This window comes from Danio rerio, chromosome 6 (genome assembly GCF_049306965.1).
Source record: "Danio rerio strain Tuebingen ecotype United States chromosome 6, GRCz12tu, whole genome shotgun sequence".
Lineage (NCBI taxonomy): Eukaryota > Metazoa > Chordata > Actinopteri > Cypriniformes > Danionidae > Danio > Danio rerio.
Window position 1 is genome coordinate 41,634,704 of NC_133181.1, and position 21,462 is coordinate 41,656,165.

The 21,462-nt window shown below is 34.0% G+C and overlaps 2 protein-coding genes across 2 annotated transcripts; both read left to right on the forward strand.

Annotated features, from left to right (window-relative positions):
• The first annotated feature begins 1,008 nt into the window (after positions 1-1,008).
• Positions 1,009-6,368, forward strand: prss60.1 (serine protease 60.1). The gene is given in 8 exon segments (NM_001089446.1): positions 1,009-1,094; positions 1,812-1,832; positions 2,176-2,344; positions 2,719-2,987; positions 5,025-5,170; positions 5,252-5,633; positions 5,735-5,845; positions 5,982-6,368. Coding segments are annotated over 8 exon segments (1,164 nt in total). The 5' UTR covers positions 1,009-1,045; the 3' UTR covers positions 5,999-6,368.
• Positions 6,369-13,489: 7,121 nt separating this feature from the next.
• prss60.2 (serine protease 60.2) lies at positions 13,490-20,517 on the forward strand. The gene is given in 8 exon segments (NM_001105601.1): positions 13,490-13,583; positions 14,835-14,855; positions 14,940-15,108; positions 15,198-15,466; positions 17,871-18,016; positions 18,543-18,756; positions 19,072-19,185; positions 20,011-20,517. Coding segments are annotated over 8 exon segments (987 nt in total). The 5' UTR covers positions 13,490-13,534; the 3' UTR covers positions 20,016-20,517.
• The last annotated feature ends 945 nt before the right edge of the window (positions 20,518-21,462 follow it).

Below are 21,462 nucleotides of genomic sequence, written 5' to 3' on the forward strand. Positions count from 1 at the left end.
ATATTTATAAATGTAAATAAAAGTAAACCCCCTTTTTTTAGCATATTCAAACAAGAACTGGAATAGTATTGACGTCCCATTCAACATCTAGTAGCCTAAAGACTGATGCTTTAACTCCTAGAATATGTGCTTACTGCTTTGTGTTTATTGGCCTTAACGTGGATATTTATTTCTTTTTTATGTGCCCTTTCATTTTCCCCTTATTTTTCATGCGTTTGGTATATCGGCTACTTAAATTTAATACATAATTCCCTTGTTTTAAAATTACCTATACTTTGTAGAGACTGTATTCTGTTTTATTTGTACTGTAAATCTTTTGTTGTTATTACAGTAAAAATAAGTAAATAAATGATCACGCCATGTGATCGGTCATCATGACTGCTGCAACTTTGAGCCCCTTAAGTGTCTGGCTTGACGACTCCGTTGTCAACTCCACCCCGTCTGCACTCGGCTAATCTTGTTGATCAACGGCTACAGCCGTGCTTCACGTCGAACGCACCTAATGTCTTATGTATGATATCATATATTTTCGTTTTTTTCATATTTTACTTTAAAAATAGATTTCCCTGTTCTTAAAGAGACAGCTCATCCAAAAGTAGAAATTGTATTTTTTTTACATTCTTTTATTATTGCTGGGAGTGACAAAATGTCTACTAGCAAAGGTGTCATTCTTGACCAATTCAACCTCTGAAAGTCAGAAACAAGTTTTGGAACTGGTTTTGGAACAAAATGTCCAATTGCTGTAGTTTTGGGTGAACTATCCCTTGGAGACTTAGCATTAACACCCTGCAGAACAAAACTTAATCTTTGAAAACAAAACCTGCTTAAAATCTGTGTTCAGAGAATTAACTTCCAGAATACATGTCTAATAGGTCTGCCTTGTAAAAACAGGGTGAGAAAAAAAACTGATTAAAGCGCCATTAAAGTAATTAGAAGAGTGACGAGCAGAGACTGGAGAAGTGGATATAAAAAGGGTTTGTGAGAGCAGAGAGAAACAAATCCATCATCTGCAATCATCCTGCAGGAGAAGAGATAGCTGGTGAAGATGTGGAGGTTCACTTGTGTCAGTTTAGCGCTGCTCTTGTGTGTTCAAGGTAAGGGACTCTATTTGATGTTTATGAAAGAGTTTTTATCATTACACTGTAAAAGTGATCAGTTACTTTAATTTAAAAAAGTGAGTAGACCCGTTGCCTTGAAAGCCACAAGTTGATTTTACTTAAAGTCAGTAAACCCATTGACTTATTTCAAGTTTTATAATGGACCCTTTTCACAAGACTGTTGTGACACGTTTAATGGTCATCAGCATCTTAAATACTTTAAAGATTTTAAAATTTAGATTTAAAAAAAAAATGTATGCACATTTAGATGTATTTATGATACATTAAATCTTCTTTGCAAATTAAAAAACAAATTACCGCTTGTGCGAGATGTTTTAAATGCAGGTTGTATTTTCAGGACAGTAAATTTGATGCTGTTCTCTCTTCTATATTTTTAGTTTTTCTGAAAGTCTTGGTAACACCACTGTCAAGGTTTTCTTTTATTATTTCAGCAAATAGGATTGTAAAAAAATATTTGCTGTACTCTCCCATTTACTGCGAGTTTACCAACTATGACAACTACCGGTACTGAGAAACCCAGAAATATGAAAAGGGTCCATTATTTTGTTTACTTAATAAGTATAAGGCAACAAACTTACTCTTTTTTTAAAGTAAAGTCAACTGATCACTTTTTACAGTGTAATATAAATGTATGCAATATTTCAGTTTCTTATGAGGTAATTGAGATTATTTTTATTTTTTTTTCCACTCTAGGTTCACATTCTCAGTTGAATGGTAAGAACTTTTCTCATTCATAGAGTGCCACTTTGGATTTAAACAGAATTTCTCATGTCAACATTAGTTTTGTTGATTAGTGTTATTACCTCCCAGAACTGTCTTCATTAACTGCGCTCTACAAGAGTGGTCTTACACCTTCAAAACCCACCATGCATTCGTTGTGTTTTATCTTTGTCTTCACAACTAATTTAACAAAAGAAACAAGGCCCTCAGTGGCTACCCCTACTGCAACAAAATATCATTTTACTTTTTGATATTTGGCACCAGTTTATCATGTCTTGTTCTCTGTGACTCGTTGTATGAAAATAGTGCTTTATTGTTTATGTTCTTTTTTTCTCAGTTTGTGGACTAGCCCCTTTAAACAACCGTATTGTAGGGGGCGTGAATGCTTTTGATGGTTCATGGCCATGGCAGGTCAGTCTGCACAGCCCTATCTATGGCGGTCATTTTTGTGGAGGCTCCCTGATCAACAGTGAATGGGTGCTGACAGCTGCACACTGTTTACCTCGGTAAGATTCATATTATCACCTATGTTACCTTAATTAAACAGACCTGATCAAACTAATTCAGCGCTTCAGGCTTGTTTGAAACCTACAGGTAAATGTGTTGAAGCAAGGTTGGAACTAAATTGCACAGTTTCACCCCTCGAGGAACTGGATTTGTCACCTGTGACATAAACTATTGATCCAGACCAATAATATCTGGGTGCAGACTAGCATATGCAAGCTGAGACTTTGTGTCACAGACATGCAATGTCAGGCACAATGCACTCAATAGGGTTAGGGGCAGGATTGGGCGTGTGCATTAAAAGCATTTCATGCAGCTCAGTCAATTAAGTCATTAAGTCTAAGTCATTCTTTTTATCACTTTTACTTGCTTTCAGTATTACTACATCCAGTCTGCTTGTGTTCTTGGGAAAGACGACACAGCAGGGAGTCAACACCTATGAAATCAATCGAACTGTCAGCGTGATCACCGTTCACCCTTCCTACAACAATCTAACCAATGACAATGACATCGCTCTGCTGCACCTGTCCTCTGCTGTTACCTTCAGCAACTATATCAGACCTGTGTGTCTGGCGGCCCAGAACAGTGTCTTCCCAAATGGAACCAGCAGCTGGATCACAGGCTGGGGAAACATTCAGTTGGGAGGTACAAGCACATTCATTTATATAGGAATTACCAATCAATGAGTCATGTCAACCAACTCATAAACGATCAGATCAGAGAAGAACCCAACATGATTTCTACTGAGACGAGATAATGGAAAGCAATTATTTTAAGAATTATTTTCCCCGAACTTGAGAACTTGACTTGGGTAGGAGTAGAAACATATTGTCAATATACTGTCCAATAGGGTCCAGACACTATATCTGCGCCCTTAGTGCAAAAGAGTTGCCATGGAAATGCCATGGAAAAAATGTGTTGACGATGTGAGTGCAGTGGAATAGAGGTCTTTTTGTCTTCAAAAAAAGTTAGGTTTGTTCACATTGATTATTTTCCTAAATGAAAATTGACTATCTTTAATCTATCATTAACCGAAAAATATAGATTGTTCAAAAACACCCCCAGAATAAATTTACATGTATAAAATAAATAAATAAATAAATAAGCCTACTCGGAATATGTTTCATTAAAGTAATTCATACATTAACAAAAAAGAAAAACATCACAACTCAGGCCATTTAGTTTATGTGACTCACTTTCTCTTTATCAAATGCACTTTATGTTTTGATTTGTTTTGTTGATAATTGTAAAATATGTGTATCATCGAATAATATTCTCATTAGTATGACTCAAAATTAGCACAGTAGTCTATTCTAAACTTAATTTTGCTGTTAAGGACAAAGTCATTCATTGTGTAAGTACATTTGAGTTTCACTTTGATTAGTTTTGACTAGATATAGCCTGTTTTTTTTTTTTATAACCAATTATAATGATATAAAATAGTTATTATCTGACTCTGCAGACAATAGGGTATATGCAGAAGGTCTTTTAATTTTCAGTAACCCAGTTCAATTGTTTTTGGTGAACTGTATGACATTAAAAAATCACTACGATTAAGGTCTGTTTTCTTTAAAAATCAATGATCTTCACTGCCTGATTGATATACGATATAAAGAGGGTCTCAGAATGTTCAAGAAGCACTGCAATTACTTCAGTTTTTCCCCACCATGTCTTTAAAATATGTATATTTATTTTACTCCAGTATTTTCAATGGAGCTTTTGCGGTAGCCTGTTGATCCCGACGGCGTGTGCTTGTAAACGCCCTTTCATCTCATATTACGCTTGAACAACTAAATGAATGCTTTAGTCTATTTAACTGATTGCATTTTAATTACATTACAACATCAATGTTGTAAAAGGAACCGTATAAAATTGAAAATAGTCACATTAACCATTCACCGTAAGTTTAACGATAGGGAAAAAAAACACTAGCTGTGCATGTACCACAAATAATTTCAACACTGACAAATAGGGGCAACATTCACATATGTTTCAAATTTATTTATGCTTTCATATGATAGAACCTTGATCTCTCCTCTGTTAGCATTTGATGTTTAAAATTTTACTTTATAGTTTACCAAAATGACTTGTATTAAGATTTAAGAAGTTTGGAACAATATATTTCTATAATATAAAAAGTAATTTGAGTCTGCAAAATAACAGAATAGTGTTGGCAGCTCATTACTGATTTTAATACTATCATTTACAAGACCAACCCAGACTATCATTTCAAAATTACTAAAAGAAAAAAGATTGCTGTGTTTAACTTCTTTTTAACATCAAACATTGTTGGACCACAGATAAAGCTCCTATAATGCAAACTGAATGAGTAAATAAACTGAAAACAAAGACGAATGACAAAATAAGCAAAATCCTTAATTAGCGGGGTTAACATTTATAGTTTAATAAATGTACGAAAGCCCCTTTCATCTTGGACTATGATGAACAGTATGATGTTTCTAAATGATTTAATTAACATTTTGCAACTAAATATAACGTAAAATGGTGATATTATAGAAATTATAAAGTTAAAATTATAATTACTCTCAAAAACGGGATGAACTGTGCAGACATGCCAACCATAGGTCAAATCATTGTTAGATTTGTCTTATTTTTTAACCAGAAATGGCATTAAATAAAGAACAATTAGGAAGTCATCACTCCTCTGTGTTTCATATTCAGTGAATCTACCTGCTCCTGGGATTCTGCAGGAGACCATGATTCCAGTAGTGCCTAATGATCAATGTAATGCTCTACTGGGTTCTGGATCTGTCACCAACAACATGATCTGTGCTGGTTTATTACAGGGAGGAAGAGACACCTGCCAGGTACAACAATCATCAACCAAACGACACATTAAAACATGCACGTCCAAAAGTCTACTAATATAACTCATCCTCTTTCTTTAGGGGGACTCTGGTGGTCCAATGGTGAGCAAGCAGTGTTTAGTGTGGGTTCAGTCTGGTATCACCAGCTGGGGTTATGGCTGTGCTGATCCATATTCACCTGGAGTTTACACCCGCGTATCACAATATCAAAGCTGGATCAACAGCATCATCGTCCAGAACCTTCCAGGATTTGTCCTTTTCAACTCTTCAAGCACATGCTCAAGTGTTTCTATGACTTTACCTAATTCTACTGCATTACCTACTTCTACTATTTCAACTGCATCCCCAACTACTACTACTACCACAAAAATTTCCACGATCTCATCTGCATCTACTAAACCACCTACTACCTCACAAACTTCTACAACAACTACTACGAATTTAAGACCTCCGCCCAATCAGAGTAACTCTCTTGCTTATTTTCATATACAAAATTGTACCTATTTAACACTTACTGTCTTTTTAATGACACTTGTTTTTATATTTTTTGCATGTTTGTTTTAGCCTCAATCTCTTGTCGCAAGAGATGTGGTGAAAAATACGACATCCGCAACCGCTGCAACTGCAATAATCGCTGCCACAAAAACTGCTGCTGGGATTATGAAAAGAAATGCAGTAAGTTCAAATAATCCTGTGGTTCTTTATGGTGTTTATAGTGGTGTAAGACTGAAATCACTGATCATGCGTGTTACAACAGTAATAGTAGAAAATACAAGACGTCCTTCATCTGTTTGTTTTTGTGTCTCTGCAGTGGATCAAAGAGGGTAAACTCTTGGTCAACACAAGCTTCTCTGTGACGGCTTCTCTCTATGTGTCTTTTCATGTTCTTCATGCATTCTGTATGATGTCAAGTACAGTTTACAGAATAAATAAATAAATAAATTTTATAAATATATATATATATATATATATATATATATATATATATATATATATATATATATATATATATATATGTTTAAATCAGCTCAGCATTTATATTATTTTCTTCTCTTGACTAAAGATTTCAAGTCAAATGTCAAATAAGTACCTTCATTTACAAATTCTTGTATAACATAAAACATAAATATGAATGTAATTTCTGTCTTGTTTTCTATTTATCTGTTATCTGTCATGATTAAAGAAATACTTTGCATCATTTTTCTTGTAAAGTGTCTTGCTGTACTAAATTACACCAACAGGGGGCATTTGTTTGCATCTAATAAATAATGAGGACAGTCAAGTACAAAGAATAAAGAATTTAAAGACTTTATTTAATTAATCAATTACAGATAATTTGTTTAATGGAGGCTGTTTAGATAACAGCTTTGATGTAAGTGAAATAAGCTTTTGGTACAAACAAAACAGTTACATTAGGTGTATACATTTGTCATCTTTCTAAGGAATTAAACAAAAATAAAATAAATGTAACTGCAATGTTTTTTAAACTATTTCATCATTTCATAGTGTGTGCATAGATATGCTTTTTATTTATAGAACAGCAACATATAAACATTTTAAAATAAAATATACAGTAAATGCCACTAAGATAAGTGTATCCAAAATCCAAACATGAAAAATACTCTCTTCTCTTTAGATAATCTCTGATACTGGTAATATATACAGATAATTAAGCTAACAAAACCATAAAATAAATTTTCTTTTTAGTGACGTTTTATGAATGTGAAGTTTTGTTAACAGTGTAAATTAAAATTAAATTAAAACAAATTAAAACAAAATTCCACTTGGTTGGGATAGTGACTAAATAAATAAAAAAAGCTTGAAATGCACTCTAAATAGACTGCAGGTCTGCACAAAAAGTTTGGCCAAAGGAGAAATGGTTGTGGCCAAAGGAAAAATGGTTGTGCCCAAGTGAGCCTGATTTGTCTCAAAGTTTTTTTTCTTCACTTCGTCAATTGGTGAAATTTAGTTCTTTGCCACTGGCTTGCTTGGTTTGGGACTTGTGGAGCTGCACATCGATAAATTTGCTCTTCAGTGTTTGGACTTTCAGAAGTGTAAATTAAACCACACTGAACTAAACTAAACTGAACTTTAACTCTGAAAACTGAAGTGACACAATTTCAATTTAGAACTTCAATGGTAAGCTGCTTCAACACAATCTACATTGTAAAAGTGCTATAGAAAGATGAATTTAAATGATTCATCCTTGCAGTGTCTGCACTTTCTTCAAATGCCATTAAAATGCTAAAAATGTCTTAATGTCTGCTTTTTATTATTATATAACAAGATATAGGACTAACCACAAAAGTGACATAGAAAACGAACTATTAAACATTTTAATAAAATTCACTTATTCAATCTTTTCATTGATGACAGTTGTTGGAAAAAAGATCAAGATCCCATAATGCAATTCAAAAGCATAATAAAAATGGAAAAAATAAAAACATGAAATACAAAATAAGAAAAACTGTAAATTTACGATTTTTTTTACAGTGTGTTTTGCTTATGGGAGGCTGAAATAAAATGTAGCATTTTCATGGAGAGTTTTTTGGAACTCCAGAGAAAGCAGCAAATTTATATTCCTGCTTGTTACTTAGTATAATGACTTTTTTAGCTGCTCTTTTAATACAATTAATTTATTTGACAGAAAAATCCTGTTTGATATTATACTTTTTTTTATACTCAAAAATCATTTTACCATTGGATTATGACTATTCATTTTTTTCTAGTGCTTTTATAATCCTCCTATATACTGTGTGAACTGTGAATTCTTTATTAAACAAATTCATGAAACATGAGTTAAAGCTCACTAACATTTAGCAATTTATGGCTGCACATCAGTAAATATTGGCTGTTGTATTAAAATTACAAAGTAATAGGAACAAGGATCTAATAAATCATATTACAGCTTGTAATGTCTGTAACATTAACAATAACAAGCCTGAGACAAACGATGACTATACCAGGATTTTCCGCTACAATAGCTGTTTCTCTGAAGTTTAAAAAAAAATGAATGGGGAGGGGAGCTGTTTGAAGAGCAGTTCATTATACGATTCAGTCAATGCCTATAAGGAAATAGTAACGTAAGAAATGAGCAAGGGGAAACAAAAAGCTGCTGATTTTGCTATGTGACACAATTGACTCAGAACCAGGACTTATACTGTTACTAAATTAAAAGCGATAAGATCCACTTTTAAGGAATTTATTTGAACATGTTATATGTTCATATTTACAGTTATATTTTCTGCTTGTCCCCTCTGAAAATAAAAGGATACTGGATGAAGGACTTACTCCAGGCCAGTTAAGTCTGATAAATAAATATGGTACTAAAATTACTTTCTATTAATACTCATGTGACTTATAATTACAATACTACAGTACAGTAAAGTACTAACAGTAACTAATTTATTTGCTTATTATTTGCAATACATGACAAAATACAGTACACACTAAAGTGATGTATAATATATGCAGTCAAGCCCAAAATTATTCATAACCCTGGCAAATTCTGACTTAAAGTATTTGTTCTAATGTAAATAAAAGCTGATAAATAATTTCAATAATTTTCTCACATATTTGTTGGTGCAAATATAAACTGGTCATCCTCGGCCTATATTTGCTCCTAAAGACCTAGACCTTTCTTGGATGTTGCTTTTGTATCAGATCATTTTTTAACCAATTTACCTGATTACTAGCCCTAAACTGCTCCTGTCCCAACTTTTTTTAGAATGTGTAGCAAAAATCAATATTGGAATATGTGCTTATTTCTACTTTTTAATTTTAATAAATGTATTAGTAAATATTTAATCAAACTGAGCCAACATGATGAACATCTGTTTTTAATAACCAATCTTAACAAAATTAAAAATTAAACAAATGAACTGCTCTGTGTTCATGTTAATTAATTTAATTTATAATGTTAACTAAGTGTTACCATTTTATTTCAGTTTGGAATATTTAACACATCAAATTTATTTATGAATATGCATTTATGAAAATGCTGCATTGACATTAGAAAGTAACATTTTTATGGTACAATTACTTTTTTTATCACCAAAGATAAAGGTGTGTGTGTTAAATTTAGGTGAACAGTATATGCACAACACACCATTTCTAAGAATGTACATCTTTCAATAAACTATCAACCCTAACTTAACTTATGGCAAAACTCATACACATATTTCACTCAACAAATCTTTAAAGACTTTTGACTATACATAATTATCCAGTATGTGTGTTCTGACAATATACAAGCACAGTCTTCTAGATATGTTTGTACTGTCTCGTTAACTTTATTTCAACATCCTTGTGCAGTCTATTCTCTTTCTGTTGCCGCAATACTTGTTTCAGCAGCTTTTTACACAATGACTTGCTATTTTACAGTTCCATTGAAATTCTTTTCATTGTAACTGCTTGTGTCATCGCAAATGTACCACATCAACAATAGTTTGAACAGTATGTAGAATGTTGAACCAGACTTTCGATTTTTGCCTGTGGCTATTTTTACTTAATAGTAAAATACAAACTTATGTTTCAGTACATTCAATATTTTTTTTATTTAATTATGAAAATAACTAAACATTAATAAAACAGAGAATTTTTATTCAACAATAGTTTATTGTTGGTATCTACAATTAAGTACTGTTTTCTTATTACGGAAAAGTCCCCTCAAAGCAACCTGAGCTCACGAGTCTTCTCAAGGCTACAATAGTGATTGTCGTCAGCCTTTTGATTACCAGCCAACAACAGGTTTAGCCTTTGTTACACCTACCCTATTTTTAAAATTAATTGTAATATGTAATTCAGTTCAAGATACTTTAGAACGCTGTTTTATTAAGTTGTTTTAAGAGAGAAAACCAGTTGCGCGGTAGATGTGATATGTTAGAATACATTTTTAAGATGAAGTTAATGAAGCTTGTGATTTTAATTCAATACACAGAGTGGGATTAACTGGGCTGTTGAGCTGAACAGGAAACAAATTGGTCAAAAATGTATCAAAGCCCAGTTTAAATGAACACTGCTGAAGTGATTACATCAATAATAATGTGTTCATTACTGATTTAACTAATGAAACATCATTTAAATGGCCTTTGTTATAAAGTAAGTATCTGCTGAATTACAACCCTAAATCAGAAAAGGTTGAGACATGGAAAATGCAAATAAAAAAAGCTAATTTCTCAATTTACTTTGACTTATATTTCATTGCAGACAATACAACAAACATTACTGTATGTGTTCCTCATGATTTTTATTGCTGTTTTTTTTTCCCAAAACAAATAAGTATTCCATGTAAATAAGTGTTTGGTTTTTGCAAGACACTGGTTCATTGCAATACAAAAGTAAAGCATTTATATTTGTATTTTGCCATTCCTTTTTTACAACACTTAAAAGATGCCAAGTGATGAAGTGTTTCAGGTGTAATTTTGTCCCTTTCTACCTGTAAACAAGTCTTAAAGTAGGCAACAGTATGGGATCTTTGTTGTTAAATTTTTCCTTCAAAATGTGCCACACATTCTCTTTTGGCGGAAGGTCAGGACTGTGGGAAGGCCATTGAAGTACCTGTATCCTCTTCCTCTGGAGCCAGGACTTTGTAATGTGTGCAGAAAGTGATTTTGCATTGTCTTGTTGAAATAATCATTGGCATCCCTGGAAAAGCATTGGCAAAATATTGTGCTCCAAAATATCTATGCACTTTTTCAGCACTAATGGTGCCATCACAGAAGTGCAAGTTACATTTGCAAAGGGCACTGACACAACCCCATACCATGACAGATCCTTTGGACTTTTTCCTGGTAACAGTCTAGACGATTCTTTTCTTCTTTGGTCTGGAGCAGACACAGAAAAAAAATATTCAATTTTGTGTGGGGGTTGGGGTGCGCTCGTGCATCCAGGTTAATCATGAACAACTTTGTGCGCATGCGCTAGTTGCACTATCGCGGTCTGATTATGTTTCAATCAAGGTTTATATGTATCAAATATATAACATCTGTGCCAAACATTTCAACTGACGAACATATTAACAATAATACAACCGTATAGCCGAATTAAATGTATGCATTGGCATGTTACAGCCCTAATGAGTATGATTATGTGAAACTCCATATAGATACATATTGCAATGATTTCGGGTACTTACTTAGCAATGCACGAATACATAACGTTATATGCACAATCCTTAAATGCTCTGCTGATTTGCACTCTATAATACCTGTTTTATAACTTTAAACTATCAACAACCACCACTGCGCTATATTCTAGCGATCATTTTTCTCGCTCCGTGGTGGATTTGGGCATAGTCCATTTCACGTGAGATGGCAGGGGTGAGTGGAAGAAACCAAGTGGCGGGGGGGAATATTTTCTACTGAAATAATTTATGATTTTTTATGTGGCCCGGTACCAATTTTTCCTTGGACCGGTACCGGTCTGCGGCCCGGTGGTTGGGGACCACTGTCTTAAAGGACTAGACCTTTTTTGGATTCTGCTTTTGTAACCAAAATCATAATTATAATCACCTGTTGACATCACCTGTTTCAAATCACATTATTATTTAACCAATTTATCTGATTACTAGCCCCAAATTGCTCCTGCCCCAACTTTTTTTGGAATGTGTTGCATGAACCAAAATTTAATAATATGTTTATTTTGGAAAAAGAATAAATAAATATATGAATAAAATAAAATCGCGAGGAACACATGGAATAATGTTGGTTGTATTGTCTGCAATGAAATACAAGTCAAACTAAACCTAGAAATCACTACTTTCTTTTTTTGTTTGTGTTTTCAATACTGTTTCTACTTTTTCTGATTTGCGGTTGTAATAAATATAAATGTTTCAATGGGCTTGATATTAACATTTCTGCTTTTTGACTTTCAAAAGTTTATTTTTTTATTGGAAATAGCTTAGATTAAAGTTGACTAAAATGTATTTTAAAAATTATAATTTCAATGTTTAGTTCATGCATTTACTGACTGTTCTGTTGCTCTTGCGAGTCATATACTCATCTGAATGTCTGTTTATTACAGTGTATTGTAAGTCTGTTATCATATAACCACCATGTGTCATCAAAAGACTTAGATATTTACTCAACATTTGGAGTCATTAAATATTATAAGTAACTAATAATAGCAGACAAAAAAAAAAGAAAATTCATCATGTTTTGTCATTTCAATGCCCTTGAATTAGTCACTTATATAATAGTTGATCTGATTTGCAAACAACAAGAGTAATTCTGTTTGAGATGACACGTCCTACAGTTTGTGTTCAGTCTCGTCTGAAACCTTTTGATCTCTGATTAATGAGAAAATGTAAAGGCAATCTGATGTCAGGCTGACATAAGGCTTACTGTAAGGTCAACTTTCAGGATTCTATATTCATTATTTTGCCGGATCTTGAGATCTGTAAGGTCTCGACGTCACAGTTGTGTTAGAGGTGAGACCATAGAGCAGACTGACTGATTACATCTGCACAGCCACAAGCACAAACCTTTCAGCTATAAAAATCTAACATAAACATTCTGAAGCACACAGTTGATATAGTTTTCCAATTAATTTCAATCTGAAAATTGAATCTGAATTTGATTGAGTAAATGGAAGTAGTATTTCATGCTCAAGCCTTTAGCGAAATTACCAAAAAAAAACATTTCATACACTGACTTACATGTGTATGGGTGTTCTGATGACAGAAGTCATCTGTAATCACTAGCTCTACAGCCCATTGTTTGTGTCTGTGTCTAAAGGGTATTACTGTCGTCATGACTTTTATGCATTGTTTTTTCTTAGAAAGAAAAAATTCAAAGCAGAACAAAAAGACGAGCAAGACAGTGTTTATGATGTTAAAATATTTTGTAATACTTGACATCTAAAATCACTCAAAGACTAAAACATTCAATAGGTTACTTTTGTCATTACATTTTTTTGTTTAAAATTAAACTGTTGGGCCGACTTGAAATTTCTTAAGAAAGAACACCTAATAACAAATGATCAAGTAGAAAAGTATAATTAGTAAAATTAATTATATTAAATAAATGAAATATGAAAAAGAAAAAAACAATGCTTTTAATATTGACCCTATAGATATTTCTATTTAGCATGCCTGATGAAATATACATGCAATTACCCAAGAATGCTTAAAAAGTAACTGCAAATTGTCACTGGGAATCTGGGTGGGAGATATTAATATGGGGAAAAAACGTGATGAATAAAAAACAAGGAGGAGCATTAGGAAAAAAGAAGTGGGCAGGTGAGACGGGGACAAGAGGAGTGATTTGACAAGCACAACTGTATAAATGGGATTGTAGAAGATACAGAGGTTGAGAGACTGCCACTAGTAGACATTCTGCTAGCAAACAGAGGGACTGTGTGAAGATGTGGAGATTGACTTGTGCCACTTTGACCCTACTCATATGTGTTAAAGGTAAGATCTGTCATCATTATACCACTATTAACCTAAGGGTAGCAGTGTACATTGACTTGATACAGATGAAGAGAAAATTTACAAATTAAAGAATTTAATTTACTCCTAAATTACAACTAACGTGAAACTTCCAGTTCAGTAAGGGAGCCATATTTAAATCATGTCTGATTCATTCTGAGCAGCAATTTTAGAGGGTCATTTAGAAGGTTTAATGAAAGAACTGATTCAAAACCATTTGCTTGAAATTTGAACTGTTTTGGCATTGGATTGAAAAATCCAAATCCAAAAAGTCAGTTGTTGTTTATTTGTAAAGAGTACTGGTTCAAGAAACAATCGAACAAATGCAAGTTTTGCCCACACACAAAAAAATAATTAATAATAATAATAATAAAAAAAATGTAAGAGTTTGAGAATATTTAAAAATAATTTTTCTTACTTATGATATAAACACTCAGATTGAAACAACCCAAACACTATATATATTCTGATATTATACAGACTGTTCTTATATTAGAGAGTTCAGACAGTTCTTAAACAAACTATACAAAAAAAAAAAAAAAAAAAAAAAACAGGGTTCGTGAATTACAAAAGTGCACTTGTGGAAACAAAATAAAAGTCCAATTTGCCACTGATTCCTTCAATATATATATATTTTTGTTTAAATAAGATTAAACAATATTTTGGACACTAAAACATTTTATATATGTGTGTTAATACAATACATTCATGCTGAAATTGCTAATTTTAAAGGCAAGTGAATGTGTGCAGTTTATGATGTACAACAAAATGTCCAAGTAGCATCAAATTACATTTACCACAGACTTTTCTTCCTCATGAATTGAAAAACTCCTTTCTAAAAACCCTTTAAAATCTCAAGGAAACCAGTTGCAAATTAGTCTATAATATTGTGAGAATATATATTAACATTCTCTTCCTGGACCACATTCTCCAAGAAGATGAGTTATTTTAAATGAACAGAAGCCTCTTAATGTTTAACATTATGAACCACACCTAATAGACAAGGAAAGTGAACATTCAGGACATGGGGGGGTTATGTGTTGACTGGTTGAGGAAAAGAAAGCCACTAGTAGCACGTATTATGTGTAACACAACCGGTTTGTCCAGAAATGTTTTCCGCATGTTCAGTTTCACAGGTTAAATTTAGCAGTGCAATGAACTCTGGCAGGATGAGGGAGTTCATCAAATTAAGATGAAACTTTTCTAATCTGCACTTTATTTCTGCCCTTTCAGGTTCACTTTCTCAGTTGAATGGTAAGAGTTTAGAATTCTTCTCACTCTTCATATGTTGAAAAAGCAGTAAAATGCAAACATGCTAATATGAAAAATCTCTTTCAGTTTGTGGACAAGCCCCTCTGAACTCCCGTATTGTAGGGGGTGTAAATGCACCTGAGGGATCATGGCCTTGGCAGGTTAGTCTACAGAGCCCTAGGTATGGTGGTCATTTTTGCGGAGGCTCCCTGATCAGCAGTGAATGGGTGCTGACAGCTGCTCACTGTTTACCTGGGTGAGATTCACATCAATACACATCGGTTTTGTTTTGACCGCTAATGTACTAGGCTGGATAATCACTTTCTCATTCTTGACTGTTTTCAGTGTCTCTGAATCCAGTCTTGTTGTGTACTTGGGAAGGAGAACACAGCAGGGAGTCAACACTCATGAAACTAGTAGAAATGTTGCAAAAATAATCGTTCACTCCTCCTACAACAGCAACACAAATGACAATGACATCGCTCTGCTGCGCCTGTCTTCTGCTGTTACCTTCAATGACTATATCAGACCTGTATGTCTGGCGGCCCAGAACAGTGTCTATAGTGCTGGCACCAGCAGCTGGATCACAGGCTGGGGAGATGTTCAGGCTGGAGGTACAAACTTATCCAAACACATACCAACCACTAAATCAGGGTATATACAGGAATCTAAGTGAAATTAAGTACCTTTTGAGACCTTTTTAAGACTCTCATCAATGAATCTTAAGACCTCTTTGCTACTTTAGGATGCAATCGATAACATTGGCGACATTTTAATTTACACCATATTTAATAAATATTGATTTTAAGAAACAAATCCTAAACTAAAACATTATTCATATATCTAATAAAAATACAAATCCAGAAGGTGGTACGCAAAACAGCAGGAATAATGGCGTTTCCTTGGTTACTGCAGTAAACAAAGCAGCATCATGTCAACTCCAGCAGGATTATATCGATTTCATAAACTACACAGTAGGGCTGCTACAATGAATCAATTGAATTGATAAAAATCAATTACTAAAAGCGTTGGCAATGAATTTCATAATCAATTCATTGTGTCATGTGACAGGGGACCTTTGATTATTATAAAAACACAGTTCAGCACGGAGCGGAGTAAACACAGTCTCTCTCACGCACTAATGTAGAGTTCGGCTCCTCTTAGAAAGGGATGAGGAGGAAGGGAGTTCAACAGCAGGGTAAATTACTACAGAATCTTACTTTTGTTCCGTTTTGAGGTGAGGATCATAAAGTCCCTGGTGATGGTGTTTTTACTCGTTATCCAGCTTGACAAGCATGACAAGATAGCGTTAGCTTGTTTACCTTGTTTACCCTTAGAGCTTTGACGTGTTGACTGGCGCTGAGCTAGAGAAAGATGTGTCATATAGTCACAGTTATACCGCGTTTATGTTTTAGACATGTAAATACAAACAAGAACTAGTAAAACAACACATTTAGAGTTGAGAGTTAAAACAAGCGAGGAAGTCTAACAATTCATTTAAATATAATTTGCCGATGTGTTTTATTCATATCAGATACACATAGTGAAATTAACTATGAAGTTGGATCTATTCTTCTCTAGTTCTAAGTTCACTACTAACTGGCATGTATTTTGGAAGTAACATATGAATTTACAAGCTGAATCCTAAGTGCTGAATGAGGCAAATGAGCGGACACAAGAAAACACGGCGACGCCCATCTCAAGTTATAGATCATGATCACTTGCATGTTTTTGTGAATAGGATTATCAGGTAGCTAATGACATGATGAGTAAGTGTGTGAATATTTTGAAATAAAACGGAAAAAAAACATAATAAAAGGGATACATCTGTCATACAGTGCTATTTTAGCTGCGGTGTGTCATGTGACAAATATGACAAGTCGCCACGGAAACATTAAGGGTGAATGTTCTAAAATAATGGTTGCCTAACAAAACTCACTCTTGATTCCAGAATCTTTTAAACTCACCAGTGAAAGGGTTACTACTAACAGCAGTAAAGCAGCGGCGGTAGAGTTACTTTGCATTGCAAGACGAAAGACATGTTTTTATTCACTCCTCTTTTTTGGATCATTCATTTTTCCATCTGTTGTCATGTACAGCTGCACTGCAAAAAAGCTTTTCTTACTTAGTCATTTTGTCTCATTTCCAGTCCAAATATGTAAAAAAATCTTAGGATTAATAGACAAGAAAAATAGTAGAGAAAATTAAGTGATGCTTAACTTCTGTTTGAGAATATATCTCATTAGGATTATTTTTCTTACCCCTTTGGCAAATGATTTCAGTAGTACCTGGATGCAACCTTCATGATGCAAGCTGAGATTGCATCACTCAGCGATGCAACGTCAGACACAATGCACTCAATGGAGTGAGTGACGTCACTGTGACGGGTAGGGTTAGGGGTAGGTTTAGGTGAGTGCATTAAAATCATTGGATGCAGCTCAGATCACACTGCACTTGGTCTGCATCCAGACCCCTCATAATGATTTTGCTTGTTTTAAGCAAACAATCACTAAATCTTTAGGTGTCTTTTTTCAGAAAACAAGACATAATTTCTTGTGCTATTTCATGTGTCTAGTGTGTATTTTGATTAAGGATTTTGTAAGATATTTGATTTAAAAAAAGGACAAAACTTCTAAGTTTTTTATTTGTTTATTATTATCACTATTATTATTATTATAATCGCTCAGGAATGAGCTTTTTTGAATGCTTTTCTTGTTTTGTTTATCCGAATTATTGATTAGTCGAAGAAACAATCAACAGATTAATCAATCATTAAAATAATTGTTAGTTGCAGCCCTACTACACAACATTCCAATATTCACAGATTAAATTCAGGCAAACTTTAGCATGATAATAAAAAATTTAATACCTTGCATTAGCATTTAAAGACTTCTAATACCTTTTAAGGGTTCAACTTTTAATTCTTTTTAAGACCCCGCGGACACCCTGTAAATTCCCCTGTAAATCTACCTAATACACTACTAATTAAGTATAACATGTGTGTTTGTGAATGTTCAGTGAATCTACCTGCTCCTGGGATTCTGCAGGAGACTATGATTCCAGTTGTGGCCAATGATCGATGTAATGCTCAACTGGGTTCTGGAACTGTCACCAACAACATGATCTGTGCTGGTTTAGCAAAGGGAGGCAAAGACACCTGCCAGGTAATAAAAAAGCAGATCATTAATACACATTGCAACAATATACTTAAATCAAAATAACTTTATGGCCTTTACTTATAGGTAAAAATAAGCTAAACGCTGTCCTGAAGGTAGCCAATGCTTCTGATAATGGCAGTTACTGTAGATTTAGCCATCAACTTGATCGAAACTTGATGTTTGAATTAGAAACTGACTTTTTCCTGTCTTCCAGAACTGTCCCATCTTGATAAAAAGTACCAAATAAATATAATAATAATAATACGACTAAGAAGAAGAACAACAATAATGATAAGTTGATACTGCTCCTTCAACAGACATTTAACTGACTATAAGAAACTTTGCAAGTATGCAAACTTACACTAACCCTAACCCCAACCCCAACCCAAACCTAACAGTCTAATGAGAATTAGTTGGCATGGAGATGCAATTTAACAAATGGACCATCAAAATTAAGTGTGGCCAATAATAATACTAATACTAATAATATTAATAACAATAATAATAAAAATTGTCTCGCTTATGTTTGTAGGGGGATTCTGGTGGTCCAATGGTGACTCGGCTGTGTACAGTGTGGATTCAGGCTGGTATCACCAGCTGGGGTTATGGCTGTGCTGACCCCAACAGTCCTGGGGTTTACACTCGTGTGTCACAGTATCAGAGTTGGATTTCAAGCAAAATCAGTCAGAACCAACCAGGATTCATTCTCTTCACCCCACCAAGTTCATGCACCTCCAGCAGCCTAAGTAAATCTTTTTGGGCACACTTTACACTAAGCTTACAAAAGTTAATGTTAGTTAATGTATTTATTAATTATAGTTGAATATTTATTAATGTATCATTAAAATCCTAATTTATGCTTGTTAACATTAATGCACTGTGAGTTAAAGTAAACTGACTATGAACAACCTTATTTTCATTACCTAACGTTGACATAAATATATACTGTAATACATGTATTGTTCATTGTTTGTTTATGTAAGTAAATTTAATGCAAAGAGTTACCTAGTTTTTACTCATTAAAAAAATTATGTTTGTTTTATCCTTGTTTTTATGTGCAGCCTCATCTTCCTGTAGCGGGAGATGCAATGAGGTGTACAACACACTCAATCGCTGCAACTGCAATGCCAACTGTGCTACAAAATGCTGCATGGATTACAAACAGCGTTGTGCCAGTAAGTCCAAACACATCCCCTGCTAACAAGCCTGTGCTGGTCCATGATGGGCCAAAAATTGAGCCTTCAATAGGCTGCAACTGCAGGGCCATTGAGAGTTTGCTCATTTGCAAACCATTAGCCCCTTAGCGCTTTTCCTGGATGGGCAGCCCTCACCTAACCACCAGTAGCCCTCACTGTACTATAGCAATAAATGTGCTACAGTATAAATACTTTTTAGTTCAGTCTTTATACATGCAGATCTTTTAAATGCTATTCCAGCCTGTGTAGTATTATTTATGCCATAGACCAGTTAATCCATATATAATGTTCAGCATCAACAGCAAGTAACAAAGTTTAAAATAGATCGAATTTTAGTTAGATTTGTAAGAGGTTAATAAAAAATTACATAACTGTGGTAGGAAAGCAGTATTCACAAACATTCACTGGGCTTGAAAGCAACAAAATAAAACATGAAATTTAGTCTGTTGAAAGCAAACATTGTGGGTCTAGTGATTGGTCCTGGGTGCTAGGAGATGGCTGCCCATGCAGCGCCAGCACTAAAAGGCCAACATTTTGCCTTAATTTGGGCTGCCCATTAGTGTCTATTACTCACATAGAACGCGTAATGAGCCTGCAGCTGTGGGCCAATATTGGGCTAGCCCACACTTTGCATGTTTATATTTGATGTGGATAGCCAAGAAAAGCCACCATGGCCCCCACAAGAGTATGTTTCCCGGGTCTATTTCAATAACAAAGAAAAAAATAGATACTTATTTACATTGTTGCATGTTGTTATTAATTTTGAATGAAGTATTAATGTTTGTTGTATGTGTGTCTCTGCAGGTTAAGATACCTCCACGGATTCAAAACAGCCTCGTAATCGTATCACTTGTGAATAAGACTTTTACCTGCCTGTTTGTCCAGAAGACTTCAGTGCTGCTTTTAAAATGTTGCACAGTCAGAATTTCAGTGGATACAGCCTTTCAAAGAGCTGCTTCACTCACTTCACTCAGGGGTGTACATTCATATTTCTTTATGTTTGAAATAATTTGAACACTTTCCCCTCTCTATTAGTTGAGAGTGATTTCTCTCTCTTGATCTTTTCAACGTTTATTTTTTAAATTAGTATTCTGGGTATATTAAAATGATACTTTAAATATTTTTTTTTTACAAATTTCTTTCACAATACATTTCCGCTGCCAAATGAGTGGCCATTTCTCCAAATTTAAATAAATGTCACAATTCTGTGCCATAAGTAATGATTTAATAATGGCTTTGACACAATCATTAAATAACCCCAAACACCCTGTCTTTTCATGCTTTTTGCAGAAATAAATTTTTCCAACAGTGGGCTTTTGAATGAAACATGTTCTGTATCCAAAGCACAAACTGCACACTTCAATGTCATTAAAACTGTCATTGTGTTCCAAACATAAGACACTTCGAAGTGAAAATAAACAAGACTAACATATTTAAGTCTTGTTCCAAAAAAGAGGTTTCTGAAGGGTACAACCAGGGCCTACATCTAACTTTTTGCCAAACATGCCAATAGCTGGTGTTGTTAAAAAAACTGTACCCATTAAACTCTTTTGCAAAAACAGGCAGTTTGTACTACTACAGTAACTATATTTACAATGTTTTAGTTCATCACGGTTGAACATTAAAGAAAAGTAATGAATAAAAATAAACATATTACTGGATTTGTTAACTTCATTAATTCTCTCCAGTTTCTATTAATGGTTAATTAATTCATGACTGAAAGCCAGAAAGTCAATCCAGCAATCTCTTGTTTTCACACACATTCTAATAACAATTCATCCCAGACAGGGCTCTTGACTCATGGATGCACAACTACTAAAAAACTATTATTTACGTCTTTAAAAAAAGTACAACCAGACATGGGTTACTATATTATTTATTTATTGGAATTGTTTATAAAAATACTGGTTGCCATATCTGCTTTTTCTAAAATCTTTATTTACTATTGTGTGTCTGGGAATGCTATTTCTCTATTAAACACTCTCCTAAAAAGCAAGGGTTTTCTGCTGTTCTCACTATAAAGACATGAACAGAGAATCCATCTCAAACTGACATTTTAGACAAAACATTGCTTATGAGAATAAACAACAACAGGGGCATTTTAAACTCACAAGCGTGGATTTGTCAGCAATACACAGTGAAAGTGAACTGAATTTAGGCCTCTTATGCTGTTTGAGAAACAAATTTCTCTCACTGGATACAGCTGTAAGTTCATTTAAACACCTCATGATGCTTGTGAACTCCAGGCAGATGCGA